Here is a 27,432-nt window from a genome sequence, read left to right as displayed (position 1 = left end):
TCAAAATAAACATAGCACCTTCCATTAAATACAATATAATTCTTTTCTCAACAGATCCTTTCTTAAAATACACTGTGTTATATCAGGATCTTAATTATTATCTTTTAAATTCAAAATTCTCAAAAATAATTTAATTTTTGCAGCCATTATTTGAACATCCCTATTTTCTTATTCCTTTCAGATTAACTAATACATGAAATAACATATCGCTTTTTATTTAACATGGCTTCAGGGTGTTCCAATAGTACCATTAATTTTATCAATCTTAGACTATATTCCAGTAACTATCTACCTAGTGAATATATCAAGAAATTCAAAGGTGGTAATCAAATTACTTTATACTCTCAAAAATTTAGATTAAGAGACTGATGGTGAATAAGTTTAAAAAAATGTTTTATTCTTTACCTTTAATCAAGAAGCTTTTTGAATTTTGAACTATATACATTTTTTCCAGCAAATTCCATAACTCATATTTAAAACCTCATTGAACCTTCATCTACATAATTTTTATCAAATTCCATAACTACACCATGGAACCTTTTTGAACTTTGAACTACATAGTTTCCATAAAATTACAAAATTAAAAACTTCTGTGAATCTTGCACGGATATTGTTTGTTTCTGTTTGATCTTCATTGGGCTTCTATAATGGGTTTTCAAAGCCCTATACCTAATCTTTTTATCTGTACAGGTGTAAGTTGTTCTTGTACATCATAGACCTCCAAAGAAGCCCATCTCATTCCATTCTTTTATCTCCTACGGCTTCCGCTACTGCACTCTTAATTGTATCAGACATTTCAGCCAGTTGTACAATGTACAGGTATTTGTTGCTGTACATGATGCTGTGGATGTTATGGCTGATTTCATCTAGACTTCTGTTTGCTACTTTGCAGTGAGTTCTTTTTGCTTCATCTCCCTGTCCATTTGTGTCTTGAAGGGACAGTGAGGAAGTGACTGCTGATGTCGCCCTTCGCTTTGTGTCTTTATTCTCCACAGTTGTCGGAGTTAAAAAAGTTAAGAAAAGTCAACTTATAAGGCCAATTGCAGGTTTATATCCACCCTCTTATAAGTCTTCAGTTTTCTGATGTTCATGAGAATTGCTATAATTGCTTCCTCTTGAGCGTGTTGTGAGTCTTTTTCAAAGCCCTAAAATGCTTCTCTTTATTTGAAAGTTGTTCATGTACTTTATGGATCTCCAAAGAAGCAGATTGCATTTTTCTTGAAGTTCCAGTCTTATATCTCCTAGGGCTTCTGTTCACAGTCTTTATTGTGTTAGACATTTCAGCCAGTTGTGTTTGTTACTCTACATAACATTTTCTTGATGTTGTACTGTAGATGTTATGGCTTACTGGTACATGTATTTCAGCCAGACAGCTATTTGCTAATTTGCAGGGAGTTCTTTTTGCTTTATCTCCCTGTCCATTTGTGGCTTAGTGGAACTAAAAGGACATGGCTGTTGACGTTGCCCTTGTCTTTGTGTTATTACTCCCCATAGTTGACAGTAGTAAAATAGTTCAGATAAGTCAACTTTCAAGGCCAATTGCTGGTTTATCAGCTCTATACTAATTCTTCAGTGACTTGTCATGTTCACAAGCACATACAATCTTAGCTGATGACAGTGTGCTTTGTAGTGAAAAACTGCACAAAAACTACTATATTCGAGACAATCAAACTTGCCTCTATGGCCTTGCTTGCTTTGAAGTACATAATTTTCATCATATGTCATAAATACAAAGTAGAACCTATTTGAACCTTGAATTACATAATTTTCATCAAATCCCGTAACTACAATTTAGAACCACACTGAACTACATAATTTTGAATAAATTCCAAAACTACAATTTAGCACGTACACCACTGGACCTTAAACTAAATAATAACTTTCATCAATTCAAATTCCATAACTTTACAATTTTAATTTAAATTAATTTTAAAAGCACAACAAATAATAATTTATATGTGAAAATCCATATAATAGTGATTCTATAAATGACTTTTCCATTCTGATGAAATAATTTTATCCAAAATAGAAAAGCTAATTTCCATGTGTGACAAAATAATTGCAGCACAGCTGCCAAATTTTTATACAAAATCCAAATTTATACAATAATTTAATAATCAGAAGGCAATAAAATAAAAAATAAGTCTGTTGGAAGAGAGAGCTCAGCGTTTGCGGAGAACTCTTGGCCCTACTCTGGGGCGACTGGCCTTGTTCATGGCACACCCATTTACCACTGCATCCTGCATGCTCGCTGGTGGATTCTTGGTGGCCTGCCTCAGAGCTTCGATACTCTGCTTGATGTCAATCCTGGGGCGTACTCTCCTGCTGGTCAAGTGCAAAGTGGACCCTGGCTTTGGTGTGGGGGGTGGAGCAGGAGTGAACTTGGGACTGAAATCAAAAGAACACACTTGAAAAAAAAGCTCCTTTTAAAGCTCATGAAGAAAAATACATTTTTTTTTTTTTACATTTTACCAGATGTTTTATCACCATAAGAAGTAGATTTTTAATTTTTTACAAATGAATAAATGGACACATTTATCTTTTGTTTGTTTTATCACACTTATAAGTTTGTGGTTTTACCAACTTTTATTCAAGAAATGGCAAACTTAAAGGTGGAAATAACAACTACTTTCCTTCCTACAAACATAAATATATTTCTTATATTTAAATAATGTATTACGAAATGATGGCGTTCATCTCCAGTTCAAGGCTTGCTCCTTTGACAAGTGGTTTCACAGTTGGACTAATACTGGTGCCACTCAGTGTGATGAGAGGGCGGGCCATGCTGGCCCGGCGGAGTGGGGCCTTCTGAGGAGCAACGCTAGGTTTACAGGTTGTAGGCCTGTGTGGAACATGGGGCACTGGGGCCTTCAATGACAGTAACAATAATAACAATATCTGTGATAATAACAATAATAGTGACAGTAACAATATAATAATAACTGTGACAATAACAATAAAAGTGATGACAATTAACAATAAGAAATTTAAATGAAGGTTATTAAATATCTAGTAGGGATAACATATGCCAAAATTTGTGGTAAAGCTCTTTCTGGGCTGAGGGTTTGCTAACAGACGATCGCTTTCACAGACTCGTTTTCGAACAATTGTATACACACACTACCTCATTCTTCACCACTAATATTGCAGATAACACTTCAAAATTTATGAAAAATCATCAATGTTTTTTTTTCCTTTTTTTTTTTAGAGACATATCTAAAATCAATTAATTAATCTTATAGCATAATATGCATTAACACGTGTAATTTAACATACTACATATGTAAACATATATAATTGTATATCCTTATATATTGTGTAAATAATGTAGTCTAGAGAGCCTGCAAATGTATTCATATCATCTAGTGCTCAATAAACTTATTATTATTATTATTAAAAGAAAGTTAAGAAACCTTCAAAAGACAGAAATCCCAAAAACAGTCTCTAAAACATACTTTAAAAGCAATCCTGGACTCCCTGGGAGTCAAGTCAAGAAGCCCTGCCTTGTACAATGGGTTGTCTAGAATAGGAAACAAACAATTGATACAACAACTTATATATCTGCTACATCTCAAGCTGGTCAGACGTGTGTGTGTTCATCTGTGTGTGCATGGGTGGTTGTGTTCAAGAGTGTGTGTGTGTGACTGTGTGTGTGTGTATAAGTGTATTCATGTTTTTTTTTTCGTGTGTGTGTGTGTGTGTGTATGTGTGTGTGTGTGTGAGTGAGTGAAAATTACTCAAATTTTAATTTCCAGTCCACTTAGTACCCTTATAGATACATATGCAAGAAACTAATAAGAATCCATCACTCAAACAGTTAAATCAAATTTTGGATTACAAAAGTTCACACCAACAAATTACATCTACCCAATACACCTATACTGACCATGGCCAGGTACCCTTGACCTCAATTTGACAACTTCCACTGATTCGTGAGAGGTGTTTCTACGCAGAACAACGGTGGAAGAATCCCTTTTCAGCTGCTCAGTACGGAGATTACTGGCAGTGTTGGCCATACATGGAAAAGGGAACTCATCCTCCTCTTCCTGGTGCTGTCAAGAGAAATATGTGCTTTTAGACCAAATAAATAAATAAATAAATAAAAATAAACAAACAAAAACTAATAAAATAAATATTAAAAAGATAAATAGATAAATAAATGTATCAATAAATAAAAACAAGCATGTCAAATGAATTAAAAGAAAATAAAAATGACACATTTGCATTAAAATAAATTCTGAATCGTGTCCATTCACTTCTAAGCAAACTCACTGGAGATGGAGTTCCTGCCATACTGCAGGGAGACTCCGGCTTGCCAGTGAACCAAGGATGCTGCAGAACATCCTTCAGGGATGGACGGCGAGAAGGATCAGAGGCTAGCATCTTACGCACAAGCCTAATGAGCTCTTTGAATAGGTGAAGAGAACACAAAAAGGACAGAAAATAAGAAGCGAGAAAAAAAATAAGTAAGCAGTACAAAAGAGAGGAGATTAATCATTATTATAATGAATTTTTAAAAGAATTTAAAAAAAAACAATTCAGAATATAATCATTCAGAAGAATGTTGCAAGAAGTACAAGGAAAAGATAGCTAGAAGACCAAGATAGAAAGAGAAAAATGGAGAGTATAGAAACTACCAGTAGTTCCTAGTAGCTACAAACTAGCAGATGTCAGAGCAAAATTGTCACATGCACTTCTCTCATGCTTTTTACTTAAAAGTATGTTTATAAACAGTGTTTTTACAGTATGCATTCCAGCAAATATCAGTATGCCATCCATACATGCAAATATACCAATAGGGGACCCAGGGGGTGGGGAAGCAAAGGGGGCACAGCAGGCTCCTACCTTTGGAGTTACTCCAATCCTCACCCCCCTCCTAGCCCCCAAAAATAAAGAGTAATGATTTCACTTCCCTATGCCTTACACATGATTTTAGTAAAAATGACCCAATCTATTATTTTAAGCAATTTTAGATCTAGAAAGGCAAGACAATCTTTATCCTTTTGCCCCCCCCCCCCCCCCCCCCCCCCCCCCCCCCCCCCCCCCACTCCTCCCCGGTTTGTTCAACAAAGCCTTGGGTCAGTTAATGTGTACCTACCTTTGGACATTCCCTTTGCAAAAGTTAGTCTGCTCATTGCCATATCTTCAATGAGGTCTTCCATATTAGGCTTGTAGAATGGCAGTCTGCCGGTGGTCATGGCATAGAGCACGACACCACTGGAATGGATGTAATCAGTGGTATATATGTAAAAGATAATGATAGTTATAAATTTAAATCAATAAAATAGTACGTGACAGATGCATGAAGAGGATTTACATGATGATTAAGATGATGCTGATACACCTGTATGCACAGGTTAGGCTGGTGGTGAGAGTCAAACCTACATTTACAGTCGATTTAAACAACACACCACAGGCACGTCACGGATTTTAAAACATCCAAAGTACTAACAGTGGTCCAATTGGCTTTGCATTAAGAGAATTTTAAAAACTTCAAACTAATAATTTAATGCTAGACAGTTCTTTTCTTTACTAGTTCTATTAACAGCCTTAAATAAAAACATTTAAATTCTGAGACAGTCTAATGCTTGACATACAGGCTCCAAATATCAGCTTTTCTGGCGTCATGCTTTTCATTCTTCAATACTTCTGGTGCCATGAAGTAGGGGTCGCCTTGATATCCAGTAAACAAGGGTCTTTTCCCATACTTAAAGAAGGCAATATTCCCAAAGCCTGGCCACACATTACGAAAATAAAAGAAAGCATAAAGCATGATGAAGATTAATTTTTATAAAGAAATAAATGAATAATTACCATTATAATAAACATATGAATATTCTTAGTAACAATAGACCCCTGTAAAAACATGATCATATCCCTTAATTATTATTGTTTTAGTAATCAAGTTTGAGTTTTAATAGTGATTAATATCATTGTTACAACCCTGACTGAAAGAGCCCCCGAGTCCAACAATCTTACAGAGTCACCCACTGTAATAATTATAAAATGCAAATTTTAACCAAGCTGCAATTTTTATAATTCCTTCGACTAGTAAAACAGTGATATTTTTCCTACTACAGGAAATGGGATACATTTCATTGGAATTTATGATTATTAAAAAAATCGCCCAAGTCATAAGAAAACAAACTTACTGTATGTAATCCTAAACTGATTCAATAAAACAGTGGCATCAAAGATGACAAAAAAATTTGTTTGCTGCAGATTAAATTTCCATGCATTTGTTATATTTTGTTTAACATTTTATGCATGCACCAAAGTTACAAGAATGTTTAGTAAAATGTTTTTACCTTTAATTCTGGTATTGCGGCCACTATCTACCAGAATATTTTTCAGATTGATGTTCCTAAAAAGGGATAGTTTAAGAACAATTCATCAGCCAGCTCAAGAAGGAATAACTAGTAAGCCAATTAAAGTAATGGAAAATCCAACATATCAAAATGTATGACTAAATGGACAAATAAGAGAATGAAAATGATTGGAAGACTGTTTTTGGCTGTAACAAAAAAAATAAAAAAAAATAAAATAAATATGAAGAAAGTTGAAGTATGAGGCAACACTGCCATTCACACATCAGCAGAGAATGCCTCTTTACTTTGACTTATTCCGTTTTAAATTGAATACAAGGTAAATTTGTACAGAGAGGGAATGTGCCAAATTGAATTAACACTTTGCAATCAAATGTGTTCAGAGTAAAAATCTGTGCATCTCTCCTACTGTTTTAATGTTAAATAGTTAATACATATGAATTTAAGTTTACAACTAACAAATCCTTAGGTGAGAACACAAAAAACGTAAAATAAAAGTGTACTAGCTAGTACCTGTGCACAATTCCTGCATTGTGCATGGTAAGAATTCCATTGCAGGCATCAGCAAAATAAACCTTGGCCAGTTTCTCACTCACTCTTGCACCAGGGAAATTGGAACCCTGGGGGTTGCTGTGGCCTTTGGCAGTTGGCACAAGGTTTTGCAGTGAGCCTCCTTCACAGAACTCAGTGACCAGGTAGATGTAATTCTCGTTCTCAAATTTTTCATAGAACTGCACCTAATAAAGACAGTATGCTAATATTAAGCATTATTCACATTACACATACATGTATGCATATAATTAAGTACTTGGGCAAGTATATATATATACATATATTGATGCATGCACTCAAACACATAGAGATATTTACACACTTCTGACTCATGCACAAACACACACACACACATACTAGGGAGATCTCCCTCTATCTCCCTCAAGAGAGAGGCTAAAATGTGATTTTCTGTTACTATCAGCCCATAAATACAAAAATAAAAGGATATAAAAGTGCAGGAAATCTATACTAGGCAAGCATCATATATGTAGCTTACACATGTGCTGTTGAACCAGGCAAAGGTACTGTACATGCTTACATGCAGTTACTACACATGCAGACATACATACAGATTCCCAGTAGTAGATCTGGAGGGAGTGAGGAGGGAGGGCACAATGAGTTGCAGCCACCTCCCCCACCATCATCAGAGGTACCCATATATCTCTCTCCCTCCCCCCCCCCAAAAAAAAAAAACAAAAAAAAAAAAAAACAAAACAAAAACAAAAACAGAAACAAAAACATACCAAGTAAAACAAGACAAAGAAGCAAAAGCATATTTAACAAAAGTGTCTTCCTTGACCATTTTATAATGGTAGAGCTATAAGAGTGAATTTTGATCCATGTCCCCAGATGCATGGTTGCAGTTTCTGCATATGCAGACACACATAATACTAGTACAGAATGCATGTTGTGTTGTGCACCAGACCTTTCCATTAGTGACCCACCCCAGTCCAACTATACATCCACATGTGTATAAAATGGTACATGTAGATATAATGCATCAGAGCACACAAGTCACTGCACATGCACCTATGTTCTAATACTCAGAAACAAACTGATGCACCACATACAGTAAATATGTAAAAATAGTTTCATATCTTAAATTTTCACAAATAAATGGTTGTTTCAAAAATAAAACTGCAGAAATAGCTTTTTAAAATTATTTTTAAAAACATGATAAGCACTAGAGGGCAGTCTTACATTTAAAGAAAAAATATACAGGTTTAGTAGAAAAGCAAAATCAAACTAAATAATGAACTTGATATTCAAAACTTACAAATGGTTTTTGGCGAGACAAGACCTTGTGGCCTTTCAGCTCCTTGGGCAATGTCTCAGTCAAATATTCAGCTGGTGCCAACCTTTTGCTGATGATTTTTATGGCAACCTGTGTGCAAAAGGAAATAGCATTTACCATTACTCTAAAAACATGTGCATTTCAATAATTTGAATAAATATCACATTTGTCTGATATTGTTATAATTGCTTGTAAAACTTAATTAATATGTTTTCATTATTTCTGAATCATTTCATTTGCTGCATTATTTTGAATCATTTCATTTGCATTATTCATATGTACTCTTGCTCAGTGACTGCAAACTAAGTCTTCAGGGAAAATCCGAAAATTTTAAATTCAACTTTCAATACTGGATACCTAAACATAATGTGAGGTCACTCGTTGAAAACAAGTCACTGATTTTGTTCAGGTGTTAACACTGTGGTAGACTAGTGTGCTATTTTCAATAAAGTTCGTGTGAAGTGCTCTTATATGCTACAAATCTAAGTAACAGTCGTAGTCAAGTGAAAACCTTCGCTCAGTCTCATTTTCAAGAACACATGATTGTATGGTGGCCGTGTGATCTACTCACCGATCGATGCCCACTGCTGTTGACGAATCTGCGGATGGTGTTCTTCACCGACTTATTGAGCAGCCTATAACTCATTATCTCTCCCCGGATAACTTTACTGTCAGTATCCAGAGAGAGGAAGGAATGAAACTGAAACCCATGATTAAGGATTTCCACCAGCTCCGTCTTGGTTTCCATGCACGGAGTATGACCTGGCGTCCACATTGGAGCCAAGCGCCCCTTCTTCTTATCCTCTCTCTCTAGAATCGCTTTAGCGTCTCCAGACGCACAGAACTGTATCTGTTCGCGCTTTTCCATAGCTAAATAAGAGTTTGCATCCGATTTTGATCGACAGAACAATCAAAACACATCCGAAAAGTTTGGTGAACCTTTGCGGTATCCCAAAATGCCTTGCGACAATGGAAACAAAATATTGCGCTCGACTATAGAAACAAGACAAGCCGACATTATATTTCACTCAAGGTCTCAGTTCGTTAAGGATTTGTCTCACACAAGAAATTGACCCACAAAACATAATGCAATGACCCTCTTTTGTCGTAAAATGTGAGTTTCAATAGTTTTAAGCAAGAGATAAGCGACTAGTGGAGTGAAAATAGTTAACTGACAACTGCGCCATCTATATGGACATACTTGAAACATCACGAAGACAAGTCAATGAGTCCGCTGCATGAAGTAGTACTGCTGTTTTAGGCATTTTCGATGACAAAAAAAAAAAAAAAAAAAAAAAAAAAAGGGGGGGAGGAGTACCTGGCTTAGAAGGCGCTATTTAAAACAAAGCATTGCATCTTGTGCTGTTATTCTGTAAAGGAAAAAAGAAAAGTGTATGTCCTGATTCCTGGTTTCAACGAATAATGTTTACATCCAAAATGTGGCACAAACAATGACTATTTTTTTTGGGGGGGGGATGGGGGGGCGGTCAAAATTGTTCTCGTACTTCTAGTTCTACGCACAGATCTAGTCTACAGGCTAGGACTATAGTTCAAGCAAAATTTGCCAGCATGGGTCTATTCTTTTTTAATATTAGTTGCAAAACTATCCAAGGTTCCCCATTATGACAGAAAACAGGCCATCTCAGACCCCGCTAAAATTACAGCTATTTAACGGGCGCACTGGTACTTGATCTTTATAATAAGTTAATTTAAAAAAACAACAAAAAATATCATATGCACTTACATAGATCGCACTTTAATTTTAAATATTGTAACAAATTTTGTGTATTACTTTTTTTAATTATCTAAAAACATATAGAATATTTGCTAATATCTTTTTATATGCATGTATAAAAATTTAAATTATATATTACATGATTTTGCTTAATTTATTAATAATTGCTAAATGCTATTTTTTCCTATTTTCTCAAAATATAGAATATTTGATTATAAATCTTAAAAGAAAATCAGAAAGTAAAAGTTTGCTAATATTATTCCGCCTTAAATTTGGTTTCAAGCTAGTGATCAATTCACCTTATGCAGTGTGGGTAATTTAATAAATGAAATATTTACATTATTCAGAAGATTTCTATGACAATTGTCATGGCTGGACACATATAATTAATTAATTTGGAGACTGATGGTTTAAAATTATCTTTTCTTTATTTATAGTTTTTGTATTGTACATATTACTATAAGTCAGCAACTTTCTTCCACAAATAAAATATCAGATTCTCTCAAAGAAATCATGGGATTTTCCTGCTAAGATGAATTTTTCTGGGGTAAACTAAGCACATTTTCTCCTTCGACGAATTACTACTTGACCCATCCCTGCACCTGGATTTGCTGTTTTACTCCATTTTTAATTTGAATAATTTGGCCAGTCATTATAATGACATCTGCTATAATGCACATTGCCTCATTTTTACACAAGAAAATTACCAAGGTTTTTTATCATGGCCCTGTGCCAAGTATTAAACAGATGTTGCAAGCCAGCAATGTGGATGGAGATTGAGAAGATAATAACGACACTCTGGGATCCAGGCCAAATTGTCTACTTATCTGGGCCCCGTAACTCGAAAGCATCGCGCATTGCAACTGAGCACAAGCGTCTCGATTCCATAACTTGCCCATACTCGCCCCACATTGTAGCCTCTATGTGCTATTGCTATTCACAATGCGCAATGCTTTCGAGTTATGGAGCCCTGTACTTCTTGTTCTGCTGAGTTGTCCATCAGCATTTTTAGACTCTGGCATCCAGGAACAAAATCTGTGGGGTGCAAATATACACTGAAAATATCCATGCCAGATAATATTGTCTTTAGCAATGTGTGGTATTAAAATAAACTTACAAAACAAATTCAGGTCAGTACTATGGTGTCTGTTGCTATCTGCACAGGTAAAAATAATTAAAAAAAAAAGTAACCTGACATGTACTTTTAATAGGTATCTTGTCTGAAAATGAATGTGTTGGATTTTCATAAAAAGAAGGGGAGGGCTCTATAGACGTCAGACCTTTAAATTTTCTGCTAGTATCTGCATTGACCACTAGTGGACAGTGTTAGATCAAGATGTAGTAAATAGACCAAAGGTCGACTCTCTTTCAGTATGATTACACAGGAGGAATACGTTAAAACTTTAATGAATGAATAGATGTTTATCTTGATCTATGTTTAGATGAGTTTGAAAATTTGTGGGATAAAAGTATTGCCAACTGGGAACACTCCCAGTAATGTTAAATCCTGTAAATCTGACTTACAGTCTTCAACCAATACTATTACAGAAAATAAATATTATTAATTTAACAGTAAATAGCAAAACATCATCATCTTCTTGATTTAGATTTCTCGTTCAAATCATCTCTGTTCTGAGATCCATTTTTTTCAGATACAGTACTTCTGTCAAACTTTTCTAAATCTTCATTTTCATCCAGTTTGAGTGTGTTGTTTTTCTCATTTTCCCCTATTTCTTCATTGATTTGCTGCGTCTCATTTTTTAATCCCTGGTCTGCAAAATTTTGCTTTGACATCATCTTCACTATGTCCTCTTGACTTTGCCCCATCTCTTGACGCTGTGCTACTTCATGTAACACTTTATGTTGTTTCATGGCTGAAATTGATTTTTTAAAATAATCATAAAAATGAATGAACAATTCATTAATAACATTCCCAAATAAGCTTCAAGACTTTCTATCCAGACAAACGTCAATCACGCAATGGAACTGCCTGTGCAGAATACTTATATGCATGGGACCCACGGGGCTGCTAATAACTGTACCAACAATGATGTTATATTCTTTTTTTTTTCAGATGTTTAAGGCTCAACGAATCGTAACTATTAATCCTCAATTAATTTGTAAATGCCTTGAACAAGGGAGGAAAAAAATATTTTTGCTTAATAGCTCAAAACATGTTAGTTTATTGGAACAAAATTTGAAACAACTTGATAAAATTCACCTTCTTGATAAGCTTCCTTAAACCCCTTTTTTCCCCATGGAGTTTCAGCATTCTCCTGTGCCTCATGTTTGATTAGTTTAGGCATTTTCAGCTTGGTCTCTACTGCAGGAATTTTGAGTACTGCCCCCTGACATAGGGAGATGACATTTTGAGTGAACCAGTATACCAGCATGGCCTGCAAATACAGCAAATACTATTTTTATTATACAATTAGCATAGAATTTGAGATCTGATAATCAAAACTCATTACATACTTCCACTGCTGACACTTTAGTCAAACAAAATATTGACCAATGTCATAACCCATGGAACAAATAGCATTGGTCAAGATCACTATTACTTATATTGGGGTCTGAACATAACTGAACCACTAATTTTTACTTACTGAGGGAAATGTTGCTGTAACACAAAACAACATCACTGGCATACCATACAGAAAATATTTCAGCATCTTCTGCGCGTTAACATCTAGCGGGGGAGCTTCTGAACCCAGCTGAAATGCAGGGAAGAAGCAAGATCTTTAGAGCAACAGCCAAGAAGTGACTTCTAATAACTAGTCACTTGCTACAAAAAAATTTGGATTCCAAAAATGGGATTTTCTAGGTCACTACAAGGTACACAGTGTCCGTACAGTATTTAGATTTTTACCTGCACCTCAACTAAATTATTAAAAATATATTCCCATGAAAAAAAAATGAATTAAAAAAAGGTTGGTATTAAATAAGTACAAAGTCAATTGGATCAAGCCTGTGACTGTATATTCCGTTTCAACATATTAAAAAAAAACGTTAAATTCATGAAATACATAAAAAGCCTTTTGCAGGGGTAGACAAATAAACCAGCTAGTCTTTTTCTAAAGAGTAAATAAATTGGCAAGAATGGTAAATGTCATTAATAATAAACATTACAAGGTCTGAATTTTATATTGTTAATCTTAGATCAACTTAATGTTAAAGTTTCCACAACAGTCCATACTTTTAATGTCAACCACATGGTCAGTGCTGTTGCAGACGGCAGTGCAAAAATTGGGTCCGCCACAGTCAGATCTTTAAACCACCACAAACCTCCCATCTTTAAACTCTCCACTGGCAGTGAGACCATTCCCCTCATGGCACTGAACACCGATAGAAAAATTGGTACCTAGAAAACAAGTGCATAGGTTAAAAAAAGGAGATCATAATATCACTATAACACTTGCTTTCTAATTTAGAAAGCAAAATTTTTGCTTTTCTATTATGAAATAAAGCCAATCAATGGATTTACCTCAACTCATACTGGCCCATACAATACAGTCTTGTTAATGAAAAAATTACTCTATGTAGGATTTAAATTATCAATGGAAGAAAGAGATAAAAATCTTGCTAAATCTAGTTTCTCAACAATTCACAAGATAGTTAATGGCTCACTTATATCCAAATCACCTGAACTATTGGAACCAAGAAACAGCGAAAAGGAGAGACACCAACGTCTCTATGTAACATTTGAAGCTTTTGCAACTCCTCCATGTCTGAAAAAAATATTCATATGAACTTGGTATAAGAAGCCCTTAAACCTAAATTAAATCACAACTTCTCAAATATTACCCAGTAGAATATAGTTAACTGTATTGGTACTTTAAGGGGTTCTAAAGGAAAAGCATGAGACTACTGATGGACCTGCCAAAGTAGGTAACACTATAAAGAAACTCAGTGACACTTTCTTACGTGGGGCAGATTGGGGTTGGGGGGGGGGGGGGGACTGACAAGCTATACACAACTACGAGATGAAATGTGTAAAAATAAATTGTAACAGATTTTCAAGACAAAAATAATAATTTTATATAGGTCATTTGATATAGGTCATTGGGGGGAGGGGGGAAGTTGACATGCTTTACATAACTACATAGATGAAATGTGTAAAAAGTTTTGTAACAGATTTTCAAGACAAAAATAATAATTTAATATAGATCATTTGAAAAGAAAATTGTAGGATTTTAGAGAAAGAATAAACTTCTGTAAAGTTAAATATACATACAAGTAACCATGTCATTGTCTTCTAGAGCTTTTGCCATTTTGTCCTGAAATTTCTGTATCTGTGGCATAACATTCAGCATTTCTATTAAACTTCTCCTGCTTATCACCATCAGTGGGAAGATCAAAATCCGTAAACAAAGAGTACCTACAATGAATTTAAATAGATTAAAATAATTCAAGATCTATACTATGAAATTAATAATGCACTGATAATTATTTTCATAATCAAAGCTACCCAAAAAGGAATACCAAACTCAGTCCACACCCAGTCCTTTAGCTAATAAATACTATATACTACTTCAGGGCAGAGGCAACTTCCACCTGAGATCCATTTTCAAATTTAGGGCATGCACTTAACACTTCAGCTGTCCTATGTATTAACATTAAACTGAAGGCACAAGCTGTAGCATTAAGCTTCCAAAGAAGCTATAAAATATAAAGGCTAAATGCCTTAGGGTACATAGCTAAGCTAAGTGTTTTTACTCCCTCCAAATTTAAAAAGTGTATAAAACTGAGGGCCTGAACCTCAGGGAAGTCCACAGTGCTAAAGCTCCCCACAAAGACATATCAAACTGAGGGCCTGAACCTCAGGGTACGTATCCAGTGGTATAGCTCCCCACCAGGACATATCACACTGAGGGCCTGAACCTCAGAGTACTTACCCAGTGCTAAAGCTCCCCATCAGGACATATCAAACAGAGGGCCTGAACCTCAGGGTACGTACCCAGTGCTATAGCTCCCCACCACGGCATGTCATACTGGACATGCAGGGTCTCCAGAAATGACTGTACCCAGCCAGATGGCCAGTAACTGGCCAGTCCAAGGCTCTGAAGAGAGGGTTCAGCCAGAGTCTCCAATGGGGTGTCCACAATATCAACTGGAGGATTGAGGTAAGTTCCTTCACTGATGACCTCTTGTTGCTGGTCCCCCAAAATGACTTCCTGGAAATAAGAATCGAGTTTCAAAACTTAAGATTTTTTTATTAACTTCAGATGATTATGGAAGCACAGGGTTCACTTTCTTCAAAACGGAATGGCAAACTTTCCTCCTCAATTACTGACACCTGAATCTCTTAAGTAATAACTACACCTGCAGCAAAATACCCAGTTTAATATAATGAAAAACAAATATAAAATTATAAAAATAGCAGGATGGGTACACTCATTATAATCAAATTGGACCATTTTGAATATCACCATGTAATGTTTGTGTTTCATAAGTACAACATAAACTACAAAAACTTTGAAATTATTACATTACTTATTTCTAAAACAATGTACAAAACTTTGTTTTATAAGACTACCTGTTTAAAATTGGAAGAACTTTGAAAACGTGCTGGTACACTGTTGAAGATGGCGGCACCATTCCTAGAAATCAGAGGTCGTGATGATGACCTGAGGTCAGAGAAGATGACATGGTGGTGAATCCTTCTTCTGCCTATACGGAACATGTTCATTGTGATAGGCTGGAATGAGAATTTTTTTCTTTTCAGTTCTGTGAGACAAATATTGCATGATGACAGTATCAACAATTGTTCTAATTATCCCCAAAAAATAATATCTTAGCTTTCATTTTTTGAGTACCTATATTTAATCAAAAAGCCAAAATAATCCATCAAGAGTAATATACAAGTAGTTGTAAATTTCATCAAGAGTTATGAAAGACCAATTATATTTCAAAAACAACGTCAAGTCAAAAGCTATGCGCAAACCAATTAATTGACATATTCCTGGTATTTCACAATTGGGCATGTACTGCATTAAATCTGAAATGACCTCATTTTCACTTATGAATCATAACAAGGATAGCTACAGCTTTAGTAGGTGTGACAGACATCTAAGCTGCTTAAGTTAATTGCAGTTAAGCGAGAATTCCCTTGGAGATAGTTCGATCCAAAGTTAGTACAATAGTCTCTGGGAATGGTCTATTATTTAAACATTTTATTTAAGAATTTTTCATTTACGGTCTGAATTGGGAAAGATAAGCTTTGCAGGATAAAAATACAACTCGGGAACATTTTCAAAACATGAAATGGATATACCTTTAAAAATTTATTGACTTTCAAATGTTTACAGTTTTGACTTATTTCACATTTAATTGAAATGTCCACATCCCCACATAGCTACATCCCTCAAGGCTAATGCTTTATTTAGAAAATAAAAGAATGCACCAATAGAGTCTTTTCCACGGTCACGTGACTTCCGCTAAATTATCCGTGGGAATGCGAGATTTTGCGGGATTTGAAGTTTCAGGGGGAAAGTGTGGAGTGTACACGACGGACGCCATATCGAGGAGTGCTCATTTCATTCTGAATTTTCAAAGTTTCGTAACATGTTAACACCTGATTTTTTTCGAAAACACATTCATGGGAGCAGTTGGAATAGAAATTTAGCAGAAGTGCCTGATGACTTTTCAATGAAAGAACTAAAAACGTACCTCATCGACAGCAAAGATAGGACATTCGGTACTTTTGTAGTATACCCCCACCCTGTAACTTCCTGAAACCTTCATTTTTCAAACATTTTTTTACAGTGTCTTTTGCACCTATGTCAAAGCTGTTGAAATAAAATGTTTTTGTAATTACCTGTGGTCTTTTTATTAGTTTTAATCACGTTTAATCCACCCCATGGAAATACAATGTGAAAATTTACAATGTAACCGCAGCTTGCTGCGTTTTCGTTGGCTAACTCTACCTTATTTTATGTGAACATAGGATTGATACATTGTATACTTGGATTTCCTCTGTGAAATTATTATGAGCTACTTGTTCACATAAAATTTCCTTAGGGTTAGCCAACGAAAATGCGGCAAGTTATTGACTGCGGGTGTAAATTGAAGATTCTAACTTTGTATTTCAATGGGCTGGATTAAACGTGATTAACACTAATAAAAAATCCACAGGTAATTACAAAAGCATTTTATTTCAACAGCTTTGACATGGATAAACAATAAAATGTAAAAAACTGTTTGAAAAGTGAAAGTTACAGAAAGTTACAGGGTGAGGGGGGGTATACAACTACAAAAGTACCAAAGGCCCCTTCTACTCTTTCCCACTGAGAAACAGTCCCGCACAAAATGGCGCGAACTGCGCATGCTCACGATTTCGTGGAAAAGACTCTATTCCCTGTTGCTGGTGAACCCTAACAAGTTGAAGATGACATTCTTAAATCATTGTTAAAACTACAATCCATTATCATGAGAAAAATTCAACTCTGACCACATATCAAAAAGCACAGAAATGTGCTAAATAGTGATTTTTTTTACAGTGAATGAGTAACTAATTTATTAACTAATTTCTTTTTTCTTTTCTTTTCTTTTTTTTTTAGTTTCCATCAGCATCTGAACAATTATGTAGATAGCACAAAAGTTGGAGACAAGCACAACTTGCATTTTCCCATACTTAGTATATAATTTAATGCCTTTGATAATTTTAAAAGTAACTCAGCCTTTTATTCCAGTCAAAGTTATATTTGAACCTCCATCGCTGGGACGGCTGTTCATCTCCAGTGCAGTTGCTTAGCACAACATTTTCTTTCACAAAATCTAGACACCTGCCTCCATTTTCTAACCGTCCTTTCACATACTCCCAACCAAACACAAATTCACTTTCTGCACAATCAACAAATTGCACCCTGGTGTCCATGTTGTTTTTAGAGTCCATTTTGTTTTGACCTAAGCACTTTGAACCAATCCTCAACTGGTTTTCTTTATTAATGTATGCCATCTGACTTGACTTTAAACTCACACATTCTGCGAGACTGGGTACCCCATTGCTGTCTTCCAAACACAATGATTTACCCACATTTTCTAATCTTTCATAAAAAACTGCATCATTTGGAGGGATAGGCATTTCAGGTATAATATTAGACATGTACCATTCAAAGGATTTACAGTTAAGATTTTTCTTCAGCTGAATTCTTTCCTTCAGTGAAGTTCTGTTCACTGAAACATCATAGTGTATGGCTTGTCCGTAGAAAAACTTGCGGTAATCTGGACCAAGGACAACCTCAGCTGATCTAACAGCATTGTGAAATATCACTTTCCCAGGTTTATCCTGGAAAGAATAAGGAACACTACGGAAGATGTGACCGACACGTGAGCATGGGTGAATCTCAACACGCCCTCCGCACTGCCATGCTCGGAAAGAAAACTCTACGTCGTCAACCCCCCAAATTCTCATGTCAGGATCTAACATGCCAAGCTGTCTAAAAAAGTCCATTCTCAAGGCAAACGCACCAGCTGGCATAATAGGAGAAGGAATTGGATCAGTGTTTTTCAAACTTTTCCTTAACTCAGCTGGTATTGGTTTCCAATAGAATTCTAAATTCCAGTTGAACCCTCCATGTGAGCCCAGCCAACTCTTTTGCAGGTTAAAGGAATCACCAAAAATAGTGTCCAGTAGAGACATGGCAACAGCAGTGGGATGATGATGGATATGATGTAGTATAGGCAGCAACCAGTTGCGGTTGCATTCCACGTGTGAATCCAGGTAAGATATGACTTCTCCTGTGACATATGCTGCACCAATCAGCCTGGCCTTGGTGGAACCTTCTCGCTGGACCGTTCTTATCAATTTAACACCAGGTAATGTTAAAATAGCCTTTTCTATGGGTTCTTTTAGGCAAGTTTTATCATTTGTGCTTCCATCGTCCACTAGAATGACCTCCTTGATGACCTCTCTTGGCCCCCTGGTCAGTAAGCTGTGCAGTGTCCGTAGTATGCTGGACAGAGGCTCATTGTGAAATGGGATGACCACACTGGCTTTAGGGAGAGACTTGATATCAAAGTCATCAACATCATAGATGTCTCTGCATGCATCATCTCTGCTATCGAATATGTCCCTATCCACAGCAATGGTGTCCCCCAATGTGTGATTGTAACCTGCATTCCCCGTCCATTTGCCTGCATCACTGACAAATTTCTTCCCGCCTTTTCCCATTTTCCTATACCAGCTAAGGTAGAGACCAGTGTACTTTCCACGATTGGTATAAAATAAATCCGGATAAAGCTTGTAGTCCAGTGCTATCCTGTGCTTTTCCAAACTGTTTATTTCTACAGGAAACTCCAGTATTGGCTGTCTTTTCCTGATCTTCAATATCAACACTGGTGCAAAGAATGCAGCTGCCCACAAGAACATTCTCATCATGTTTACAGACTTGTACAGTTTGTGTCTATACTGTACATTCATATACATCTTCAACCCTTATCAAGTAGTTAGACTGTACCAAAAGCAGCCACAACTAATAACAATGATGGCAGCAAATATTCCGTTCTGTATTTACCCTAGAGCATCTAGAGTGCTGAAGGTCAAAGTATATAATACAACATTACCATATGAATCTGCATATATTTATATATTCACAGATTTAGCTTTTAGGGAGTATGCCTAGGGGGGCTTATTTTATATCACCTGGTTAAAAACCAGCTTTGTTTCGAGGTGGACCCTGAGGTCATTTCAGCTGCATTTTGACAGAGAGTGCTGGTTTGAATTTTATAGCATATTCACTGTACATGATGAAGTCAGAATGATATCTGTAAGTGCTCCTATTTACTGTTTCTGATATTATGAACTACTATATTATGTACCACTATATGTGCTGAGGCATGAAACTTTGAAAAATACAAACATCACGTTTTTTTTTAAGAGTGTGCATGAAAGTCAAATGAGTCAGCACGTCCATCCCAATTCGGGGTCGTTAACCACACATTTACAGTCATGTATCTTTATCTTTCGTCACAATCGTACAAATCAGTAACAAGCAGACATTTGACTTACCGGTGGGTGACAGAATATAAATCCGCGTGATCGCTGTAAACAAAATCGCATGCGACTGTAGGCTGCCATCTTGTGCTGATGCCTGATGGGTAGGACTAAAATATTGAGAAAAAAACTACATAAAAATGTTTTTAAGTAGGTAAAAAGAAACTTGTATTATGTTTGATAAATCTTTAACATCGATTTTATAAATCCATTTTATGTTCTCTTGCATTTCTGATAATTCAAAATCTCGTTATGCGTGATAGCAGACGACTAAGGAAAACAGAAATGGCGACGATAGTGAGAGTCAAACGTAGAAGGCATTATGATCCACTGGATAGCCTAGTTTTGGCTTGCAAAAAACCAAAACGGGTTAGTCAGCCTTTAGGTGTGGATGACGACGACGACGAAGAAGTAAAAAGTATATTTTCATTTGCCGGAACCGTTCAGAAAAAGGTAATAGAGAAAAGGTTTTGCCGACAGTCCCAATGTTTTGGGATTGGATTGGATTGCGGTAGTGTCCATACGACCCCCCCCCCCCACACACACACACACAATAATACTAGACTAGATGCTTGAGAATTAACACACTCAAATATATGAGTGTGGATAATCCGTTTGAATTTATGCACTATCTCACTTTTACAAAAAAATTATCATGTTTAGGAACACCGTGTTAGCAGAAAGTTTTTTCCTTACCTCTGTGACTTCGCATCACCTCAACTTGCACACCCCTGTAAAGCCAACTAGTTTCCCATCAACAGTGCTTTAAGTTTGGTAATATCCATCTGCTTGTCTACTAGTTTGGGTGTCCTGAAATTAAGCACCTAAACCTAAACCGTCTTCTGAATGCGCAGGGTTTATCAAAATAATAATGCACAATTTCCTTCCAGAAAGCAACATACTGCGCAGAATCGAGCTCAAAATAAGTTCCATGAGCAAAGTGATTATATAAGACTTTGATTTGCACTAGGAAATTATTGCTCATGAAAAGGCAATAAAAAGGTTCTATATTTTTTTCAGAATGAGCCAGTTTCACGCCATGTTAAGGAAGCCATCAGAAAGAAAAAATTAGAGAAAGAGTACAAACAGCACAGCACAGACTTTCTGAAAAGTGCTCGAAGAAAACAAAAAGATGTCATCAAAAACAACAGGTTTAAAGTTACTGCAGGTCATAGGTCAATGGACCTTAACAATCTGGATGTTGCAGATGACCAGACTTCACATGGTGCATGTAAAGGCACAGAAGTGGAACAAAAAGATACTGGACTTAATGATACCAGTTTTGAAAATTGGACACAGAAATGTTATCAAATTTATGATTTGGAGGAGGAGGAGGAGGATGCATCAAAAGAAAAACAAGTAAGTTCAGTAACCAAATATTCTTGAAAAAGAACATTTTTCGTATTGTAAACCTCCTTTTTTTGTTATATCACAACAGATGAAACTATAGTATGGTTTTTGTGTCCATAATTAATCTCATGTTTACTTAATGGAAACCATTCTCACAAAAATAACAGATACACATCATGCATTTAGGCAGAGGCCATCTCATCCCAGTCAGCAGTAGCATGTAATGGAGTTCCAATGATCAGAGAGAAAATCCCCCAGAGTGCGCCACAGGACACAGACTTTGTGTACGACATCTACTACTCCAACTGTGCAGACTTTGATTTCCGCAGCTTGGAGAACTTGTTAACGGTGGAAGCTTATGGGGAAGAGTATGTGTATGACGACTACAGGGAGCCCATGGATAGGGAGATTTATGAGGATGAGGATGACAGTAACGAGGAGGATAACTGGAGGAATGACTACCCAGACGAGGATCCTGAGGAAGGTAAAGATGGTCAGTCAGTGACAGGGAAAAACGGGAAATATAATATGTGAATTTATAATATCGAGCATGTGAAATACTATTTGTTCAACATGAAACATACATTTTTATTAATATTTCATTGTTTATTCTGTTTTGTTTTAATGTGTTAAAGGGATAATAACTCTTCGTTTTGGCCAAAAAATGTATAGCCATCAATGGAGGTCACGTGGTCTAAAGACAAGCTCAGATATCAGAATAATAGCTATAACTGCTGTTTTTGTGATAAAACAGAATATATTATATTTTTATGAGTTGTTCACTATGTATTTATTGTGAAATATAGATCTCATACGAAGAATTGTTATCCCTTTAAACATATTTGAGTATTGAAAAAACTAATCAAATCAACATTATATTTTAAAGACACACAGAAGGGTTTCTTGCTTAAACTTTCTAGAAAAAGATTGATGGAATTGACTATTTTTTTAGCTTGTGACAGTGATGAATTGACTAAGAACATTTAATTTTTCTAAGAACATGTTTAATGTTTTTCTCTAGATAAGTATGATTCTCTCTCTCTCTCTCTCTCTCTCTCTCTCTCTCTCTCTCTCTCTCTCTCTCTCTCTCTCTCTCTCTCTCTCTCTCGACATCTTATATCACCAGATGAAAACCTTTGATATGATTATATTATGCATGTCATGCTTATGTATATTGATTAGGAGGAGCTGGTGATGGATTTGACAGTGATGGTGAACCATTATCCAGAAGACTGGTCAGGGGCTTGAGACTAGGAGGTAAGGAATGATATAGACGGATATGGTACGGATATGATGTAATACTAAATATTTCAAATATTTCAAATATTATCCACAAGACTGGTCAGGGGCTTGATACTAGGAGGTAAGGAATGATATGGTACGGATATGATGTAATACTAAATATTATCCACAAGACTTGACAGGGGATTGGGACTAGGAGGTAAGGAATACTATAGATGGATATGGTACAGATATGATGTAATACTAAATATTATCCACAAGACTGGTCAGGGGCTTGAGATTAGGAGGTAAAGAATACTATAGATGGATATGGTTAGGTAGCACAATGATGATAAGCAGTCTGTCTGTCCCAAGGCATTCCTTTCAGGGGAATAATGTAAGGTCATGACTGTTGCCCATATTTGCTTTCAAAGAAATATTGCAAAAATGTTGAGTTATATAATTATTCCTTCAGAAAAATAAGTCATAAGAAAAAAAAGCAGACTTAAATGAAAAGAAGAGTACTTTCTCATCAATATTTTTAGGAAAAAAAGTAATAATAATTATGATAAAGAGATTCATCTGTAAGCTGTATTTCCTTTTTCTTTGAATCAAATTAAAAAAAAATCTTGAACTGACTTACACACTCAGTAACACCAAGTTTCTTCCATTGCGATATTTCTGTCTTTTTCTGTTAAGATGTTAACCGCTGTTGTGAAGAAATTGTTATTATAGTTTCTTTCCACCTGCAATTGTATATTTCTACAATTTAGTAAAAAAAAATATATATATATTTATATATATTCTAGATGAAGATTTGTCCAGTGATGAAGAGGACCTTGCCTGTTTTGGACAGGGGCTATACACCACATCATGGACACCACAATCTTCCTATGAGAACTACAGGAGGAAAATGGCCTCTGGACTGTTTGAGGATGATGATGGCTATGACATTGATGAGATTGATGAATATAGCTGATATAGCAGGTTGAGTTGTGTGATGAGTGTTATAAGGAATCAGATAACTTTACTTGATTTTATCTTTAATTTACTTGGCATTTATTAATTAAATCCATGCCCTCAAACAAAGTTCTGTTTCTATTGAGTCACATGTCAAAGATCATCCCTTGAATCTGTTAGTTACAAGAGTCTTGAGGTTTCAAAGTTACAATTCCACGTACAGGTATAAGAGTTTGGAAAGCTGCAAACCTTCGAGAATACGCCCACTGCTAGCTATGCCTAAAAATTTTGTTTGCAAATTCCAACAGGAAATGTAAGTTTATGTAAGAAGAGTATTTGAAAGTAACTAAATTGTTAAATATATGTAAATATGAAAGCTAGAAGTAAGACAGTATTGGAATATGCCTGAGTATACTGTATATGTAAGGTGTTTGAAGCTTGTGATCATGAGCAACTGCCAAAAACAACGTAGAGCTGTGTTTTATATATAAAACTGAGGAGACTAAAATCTAGTGTGTACTGTACTAGTATATATATATATGATGTGATCATGACCTGGTCAAAATTGAATTTATTAACGTTCAAATGTGTGATGAGGTCAAAGAATGTATTGTTTAATGGATTCCATTTTCTGCATATTATGAAGTTCTTAGTGAACCTTCTGTTCAGTATCTCAGCATAAGGAACATATTTTATTGGGGCACATGGGACAAAGAAAGTCTAGATTTGGGGTGGGTCTTGCCAGTCCAAAGATCCATTGGCCCAATGATTCATCAGTCCCAAAACTTGCAACATTTTCATCCGTCTTTCAATAAGAGTTTGTTGGTTCAAAGGTTCTATATGTTTAATTAGTGAACTTTTGGACTATTGTCATACACCCACGCTATGTACAGGGAGTTACTTCGTGCAGATATCTTTTTGAGTGTACTGTGTGTAAAAAAAGACAATGACAGGAGTACATGTACCTATCTACCAGTATACTGGTATACGCAACACACTTTCGGCTAATGGGTTCCACAACCTTGAACTTAAATACTAAAGGAAAAGGACAAGCAGAGTCAGCAAAATTTGCGAAATAGAAATCTGTCTTGCAGGATTGCTGTGCTACATGGTACTACACATTAGGAATTTATTTAGAAAAACTATATATGGTATAATTATATAGTATTGGGCAATTCAGTCACATTGGGTCCCATATTTATACATAATTTCCTTGGATATTTGTCTTTATCACCAACTACAACTACATTCTAAACCATTGAGAAAAGTCCTATCAATAAACCCATTTTCAAAGTCTGAATTCTGATTATATCTGTCATTACATTTAAAATTCACTCTACGTGAATGACAAATAGTAGAAACTTATCGCTAGATCTTTAACAATGGTTTTATATATTGTATTTCTGTTTGGCTGTTTTTGGATACGACTTTTCTTGGTGATTAAGGGAGAAGTGTTGGCATTTTCAGGAAAAAAAATTAAAAGTGCTTTGTTAGGACTAACTCTTTGTGTTTTCTAAAATATATGGTTATTTTATTAACCGTAACATGAAGCCAAACCATTGACTAGTAATTTCACGATCTGCATTTGAGAGGGTGTGGGCAACCATTGCTGTTATGCTCAAATCTCAGTGTGCGTGCCTCAACAGAAACTGGGACCCGCCAAATTAGTTTGGCAGGCCCTAGCCAGATATCACATAGGATCTATTTGATAGAATGGTTGCTTACGCAATTGCACAATAGGGGGCGCGGCGGGATAGAGCGTCTGCTTACGCATACGCACTATAGGGGGCGATACTGCTGTGTCCACGGGTGCTGACTAATCTAACCATAGCAATTAAAATGTTTTCTGATATTTAACATAAGAAGTTAAGCTGTCATTAAGTCGTAAGCATTTCCTAGGGTCTGTAAATGTGGTCATTATGCCGGCAGCAATTTTAAAGGAAGACGCCCAATGCTGAACTCAAAACAAAGAGAATTCACAGTAGGGTATATGGGGCGTTAGTGTTGATCTCTCATTTATGTTTGCTGATTTTTATGTAGTTTGTATTCGTCATGTGACCACAATTTGAAATTTACTCAAACTGCGTTATGTTTGAAATTTGTTCCAATTTCACCCCGAGTTCTGAGATTCTAATAAATATGGACAGTACAGGAATGCTGATAATCTGCAGTGATCTCTGGAACTCACTTTATATGTGAATACGATAAAGCTGACTGCCCACGAGGGAGATGATAATTAGGATTCCTTTTTTTTCTTTTATCTTTTTTCCTGCAATTTTTGTTTCGTCAAATACAATTCTTTTAAAAACTTTTTAGATTTTCTTTTTTAAAATTCGGAGGGAGAATCAACCGACTGTTATTGACATGAAGAAAACAATTCACCTTAGACGTTTTTACCATAATTGTGTAAGCGTGGAAAAATTAGATATAATTAGTTAAATGATATTTAACTGAAAATGAACTGCGAAACTAAGGCCCTTTGAGCTGGAAGACTGTAGATACTGGGGACTATCTTAAAGCAAGTTTTGGTCGATATTCAGCATGAAAAGTTGTGTTATAAATCGTTTTTGTATTTAGGCGTGTTAATTCTTTGAATTGAATTTGAATCCACTGGATTAAATTTAATGAAAGAACAGATGCACTTGATCCAAGCCTGAGTTTGAGTGGCAGCAAGACAGTAATCTGCAGTAATCTCTGAAACTCGGGGTGTTTGAATCACGATATTATCTGCAAGTACAACTAATGGGTGAATGTCTACAAAGGCCGCATTCACAACAGAGGTAGATCCTTGGACTAACAGATCCCTAATCAAATATGGCCGACCCACTTGAAAGTTTACCGCCTAATGTCCGTGAGGAAACTATTAAGAACCTATTAGGGGATTAGGCGACAACCTTTCAAGTTAGTCCGCGATCAACCTGGTCTGAATGCGACCAAATACACAAATTACGGCTGCCATGAAATTTTAGAAGACCGAAGATTCGAAGACCACAACGCTCAGGCATGTTAAACCAGTATTTCTTTCCCTGGTAAAGCTCTCCAATGTGGTCAGCCAAGCTAGCCAGTCAGCATCATTACCAGTTAACTATCTAGTAATGGGTTCTTGATTAAACCCGAGTGAGCGTTGCGGAGGGGGCTTGTTGGTGGGTAAGCTCTGGACTGGTTTTAATTTTTTTCAACCCCACCCCAATCTACACACACACACACACACACACACACACAAAAGGAGAGAGATAATGAAAAACAATGTCACTTGAAGTGTTTCGTAATCCAGCGAGCAAAAAGCTTGAAAACAATTTCTTGTCAAAGATGAAATAAATGATAGTTCGCCGCTTTCTCTCTCTCTCTCTCTTGCAAATGAGAATGTCAAAACTCCGCGATAATGTAGACAAGCCAGCAATTCTATTGAGAAGAGAAGAGGGGCGCTTTCACACTTGGCCCAACTAGAACGATTTCATGAGACAGTTTTGGGTTTGGCCCTGTGAGACGATCCATTACAATTGACTGAAAAATCAGGTACCTATGGATTCACTTAAAACAAAGCTGTTTACGTCATTTACATCGCAGGTTCTGCGGTTATTGTGAACGCAGACCAGCTCGCGTCCAATCAATATAAAATTGGCACGGTGGCGTTTGAAATCGTGTCTAAGTCGGTAAACTTACGTCACTGTTCTTAAGTTACGCAACTCTTGCAGTCTCAAAGTTCCAAGAAACGGCTAAACCCTGTCGGATATTTCCTTTACCATTACATTTAATCCTCGCCTCCAGCGGGAAGATATTGCATGGCTGTCGTGTTCAGATTAATAAAATGAAAACGTGGGGTGAATCTCTCGTCGTCGGCCGAGCGACTTTTTCTATAATAAAGGATGTAAACAGATTACATTTTGTACATAGAATTAACCCTCGTGGCTGGCAGCCGACGCACCGTGGTGCCGCTGATTCTCCAGAGTCGTAGCGTTTAACGCGATTACCGGCCGCGGATAAATCAAGGAAATATATG

General features: G+C 36.1%; 3 protein-coding genes across 8 annotated transcripts; 1 reads left to right on the top strand and 2 right to left on the bottom strand.

Annotated features, from left to right (window-relative positions):
- Nucleotides 1–3,508: 3,508 nt before the first annotated feature.
- LOC106180232 (testis-specific serine/threonine-protein kinase 3-like) lies at nucleotides 3,509–9,451 on the bottom strand. 2 transcript variants are annotated; one of them, XM_087011982.1, is made up of 8 exons: nucleotides 8,744–9,451; nucleotides 8,155–8,262; nucleotides 6,840–7,063; nucleotides 6,309–6,364; nucleotides 5,598–5,733; nucleotides 5,099–5,217; nucleotides 3,887–4,052; nucleotides 3,509–3,520 (listed from the first exon to the last, which is right to left on the bottom strand). In XM_087011982.1, the coding sequence occupies exons 1-7, from the start codon at nucleotides 9,038–9,040 to the stop codon at nucleotides 4,033–4,035; spliced, it is 960 nt and encodes a 319-aa protein (XP_086868108.1). In that variant the 5' UTR covers nucleotides 9,041–9,451; the 3' UTR covers nucleotides 3,509–3,520; nucleotides 3,887–4,032. The 2 variants fall into 2 exon arrangements, with proteins under 2 accessions (XP_086868108.1, XP_086868107.1); XM_087011981.1 differs by lacking the exons at nucleotides 3,509–3,520; nucleotides 3,887–4,052 and adding an exon at nucleotides 4,075–4,406.
- An 865-nt stretch (nucleotides 9,452–10,316) lies between these two features.
- Nucleotides 10,317–20,106, bottom strand: LOC106180213 (mitochondrial inner membrane protein OXA1L-like). Of its 5 annotated transcripts, none has more exons than XM_087010832.1 (9): nucleotides 19,917–20,106; nucleotides 15,444–15,605; nucleotides 14,865–15,081; nucleotides 14,142–14,285; nucleotides 13,550–13,635; nucleotides 13,104–13,268; nucleotides 12,514–12,621; nucleotides 12,129–12,303; nucleotides 10,317–11,781 (listed from the first exon to the last, which is right to left on the bottom strand). In XM_087010832.1, the coding sequence occupies exons 1-9, from the start codon at nucleotides 19,983–19,985 to the stop codon at nucleotides 11,498–11,500; spliced, it is 1,410 nt and encodes a 469-aa protein (XP_086866958.1). In that variant the 5' UTR covers nucleotides 19,986–20,106; the 3' UTR covers nucleotides 10,317–11,497. The 5 variants fall into 5 exon arrangements, with proteins under 5 accessions (XP_086866958.1, XP_086866956.1, XP_086866959.1 ...); XM_087010830.1 differs by lacking the exon at nucleotides 19,917–20,106 and adding an exon at nucleotides 16,577–16,921; XM_087010833.1 differs by lacking the exon at nucleotides 19,917–20,106 and adding an exon at nucleotides 15,852–15,872.
- A 58-nt stretch (nucleotides 20,107–20,164) lies between these two features.
- LOC106180259 (putative RNA polymerase II nuclear localization protein SLC7A6OS) lies at nucleotides 20,165–25,587 on the top strand. Its single transcript, XM_013564208.2, has 5 exons — nucleotides 20,165–20,354; nucleotides 20,922–21,260; nucleotides 21,438–21,735; nucleotides 22,434–22,508; nucleotides 23,282–25,587. Exons 1-5 carry the CDS (start codon nucleotides 20,187–20,189, stop codon nucleotides 23,449–23,451), a joined length of 1,050 nt encoding a protein of 349 aa, XP_013419662.2. The 5' UTR covers nucleotides 20,165–20,186; the 3' UTR covers nucleotides 23,452–25,587.
- The last annotated feature ends 1,845 nt before the right edge of the window (nucleotides 25,588–27,432 follow it).

This window comes from Lingula anatina, chromosome 4 (genome assembly GCF_051362555.1).
Source record: "Lingula anatina isolate TDL-2025a chromosome 4, LinAna3.0, whole genome shotgun sequence".
In the NCBI taxonomy this organism is placed as follows: Eukaryota; Metazoa; Brachiopoda; class Lingulata; order Lingulida; family Lingulidae; genus Lingula; species Lingula anatina.
Note: the sequence above shows the minus strand (reverse complement) of the source record. Positions and strands in the feature narration are given on the sequence as shown.

Excerpts from the sequence above, each read along its gene's own strand:
- LOC106180232 (XM_087011981.1), bottom strand. The coding sequence starts at position 9,040 with ATGGAAAAGCGCGAACAGATACAGTTCTGTGCGTCTGGAGACGCTAAA. Across the intron at positions 8,263-8,743 it reads ACAGCAGTGGGCATCGATCG|GTTGCCATAAAAATCATCAG; the intron begins GTGAGTAGATCA and ends TTTTGCACACAG. Across the intron at positions 6,365-6,839 it reads AATGCAGGAATTGTGCACAG|GAACATCAATCTGAAAAATA; the intron begins GTACTAGCTAGT and ends ATCCCTTTTTAG.
- LOC106180213 (XM_013564207.2), bottom strand. The coding sequence starts at position 19,334 with ATGTATATGAATGTACAGTATAGACACAAACTGTACAAGTCTGTAAAC.
- LOC106180259 (XM_013564208.2), top strand. The coding sequence starts at position 20,187 with ATGGCGACGATAGTGAGAGTCAAACGTAGAAGGCATTATGATCCACTG. Across the intron at positions 21,261-21,437 it reads ATGCATCAAAAGAAAAACAA|GCAGAGGCCATCTCATCCCA; the intron begins GTAAGTTCAGTA and ends TCATGCATTTAG. Across the intron at positions 22,509-23,281 it reads CAGGGGCTTGAGACTAGGAG|ATGAAGATTTGTCCAGTGAT; the intron begins GTAAGGAATGAT and ends TATATATTCTAG.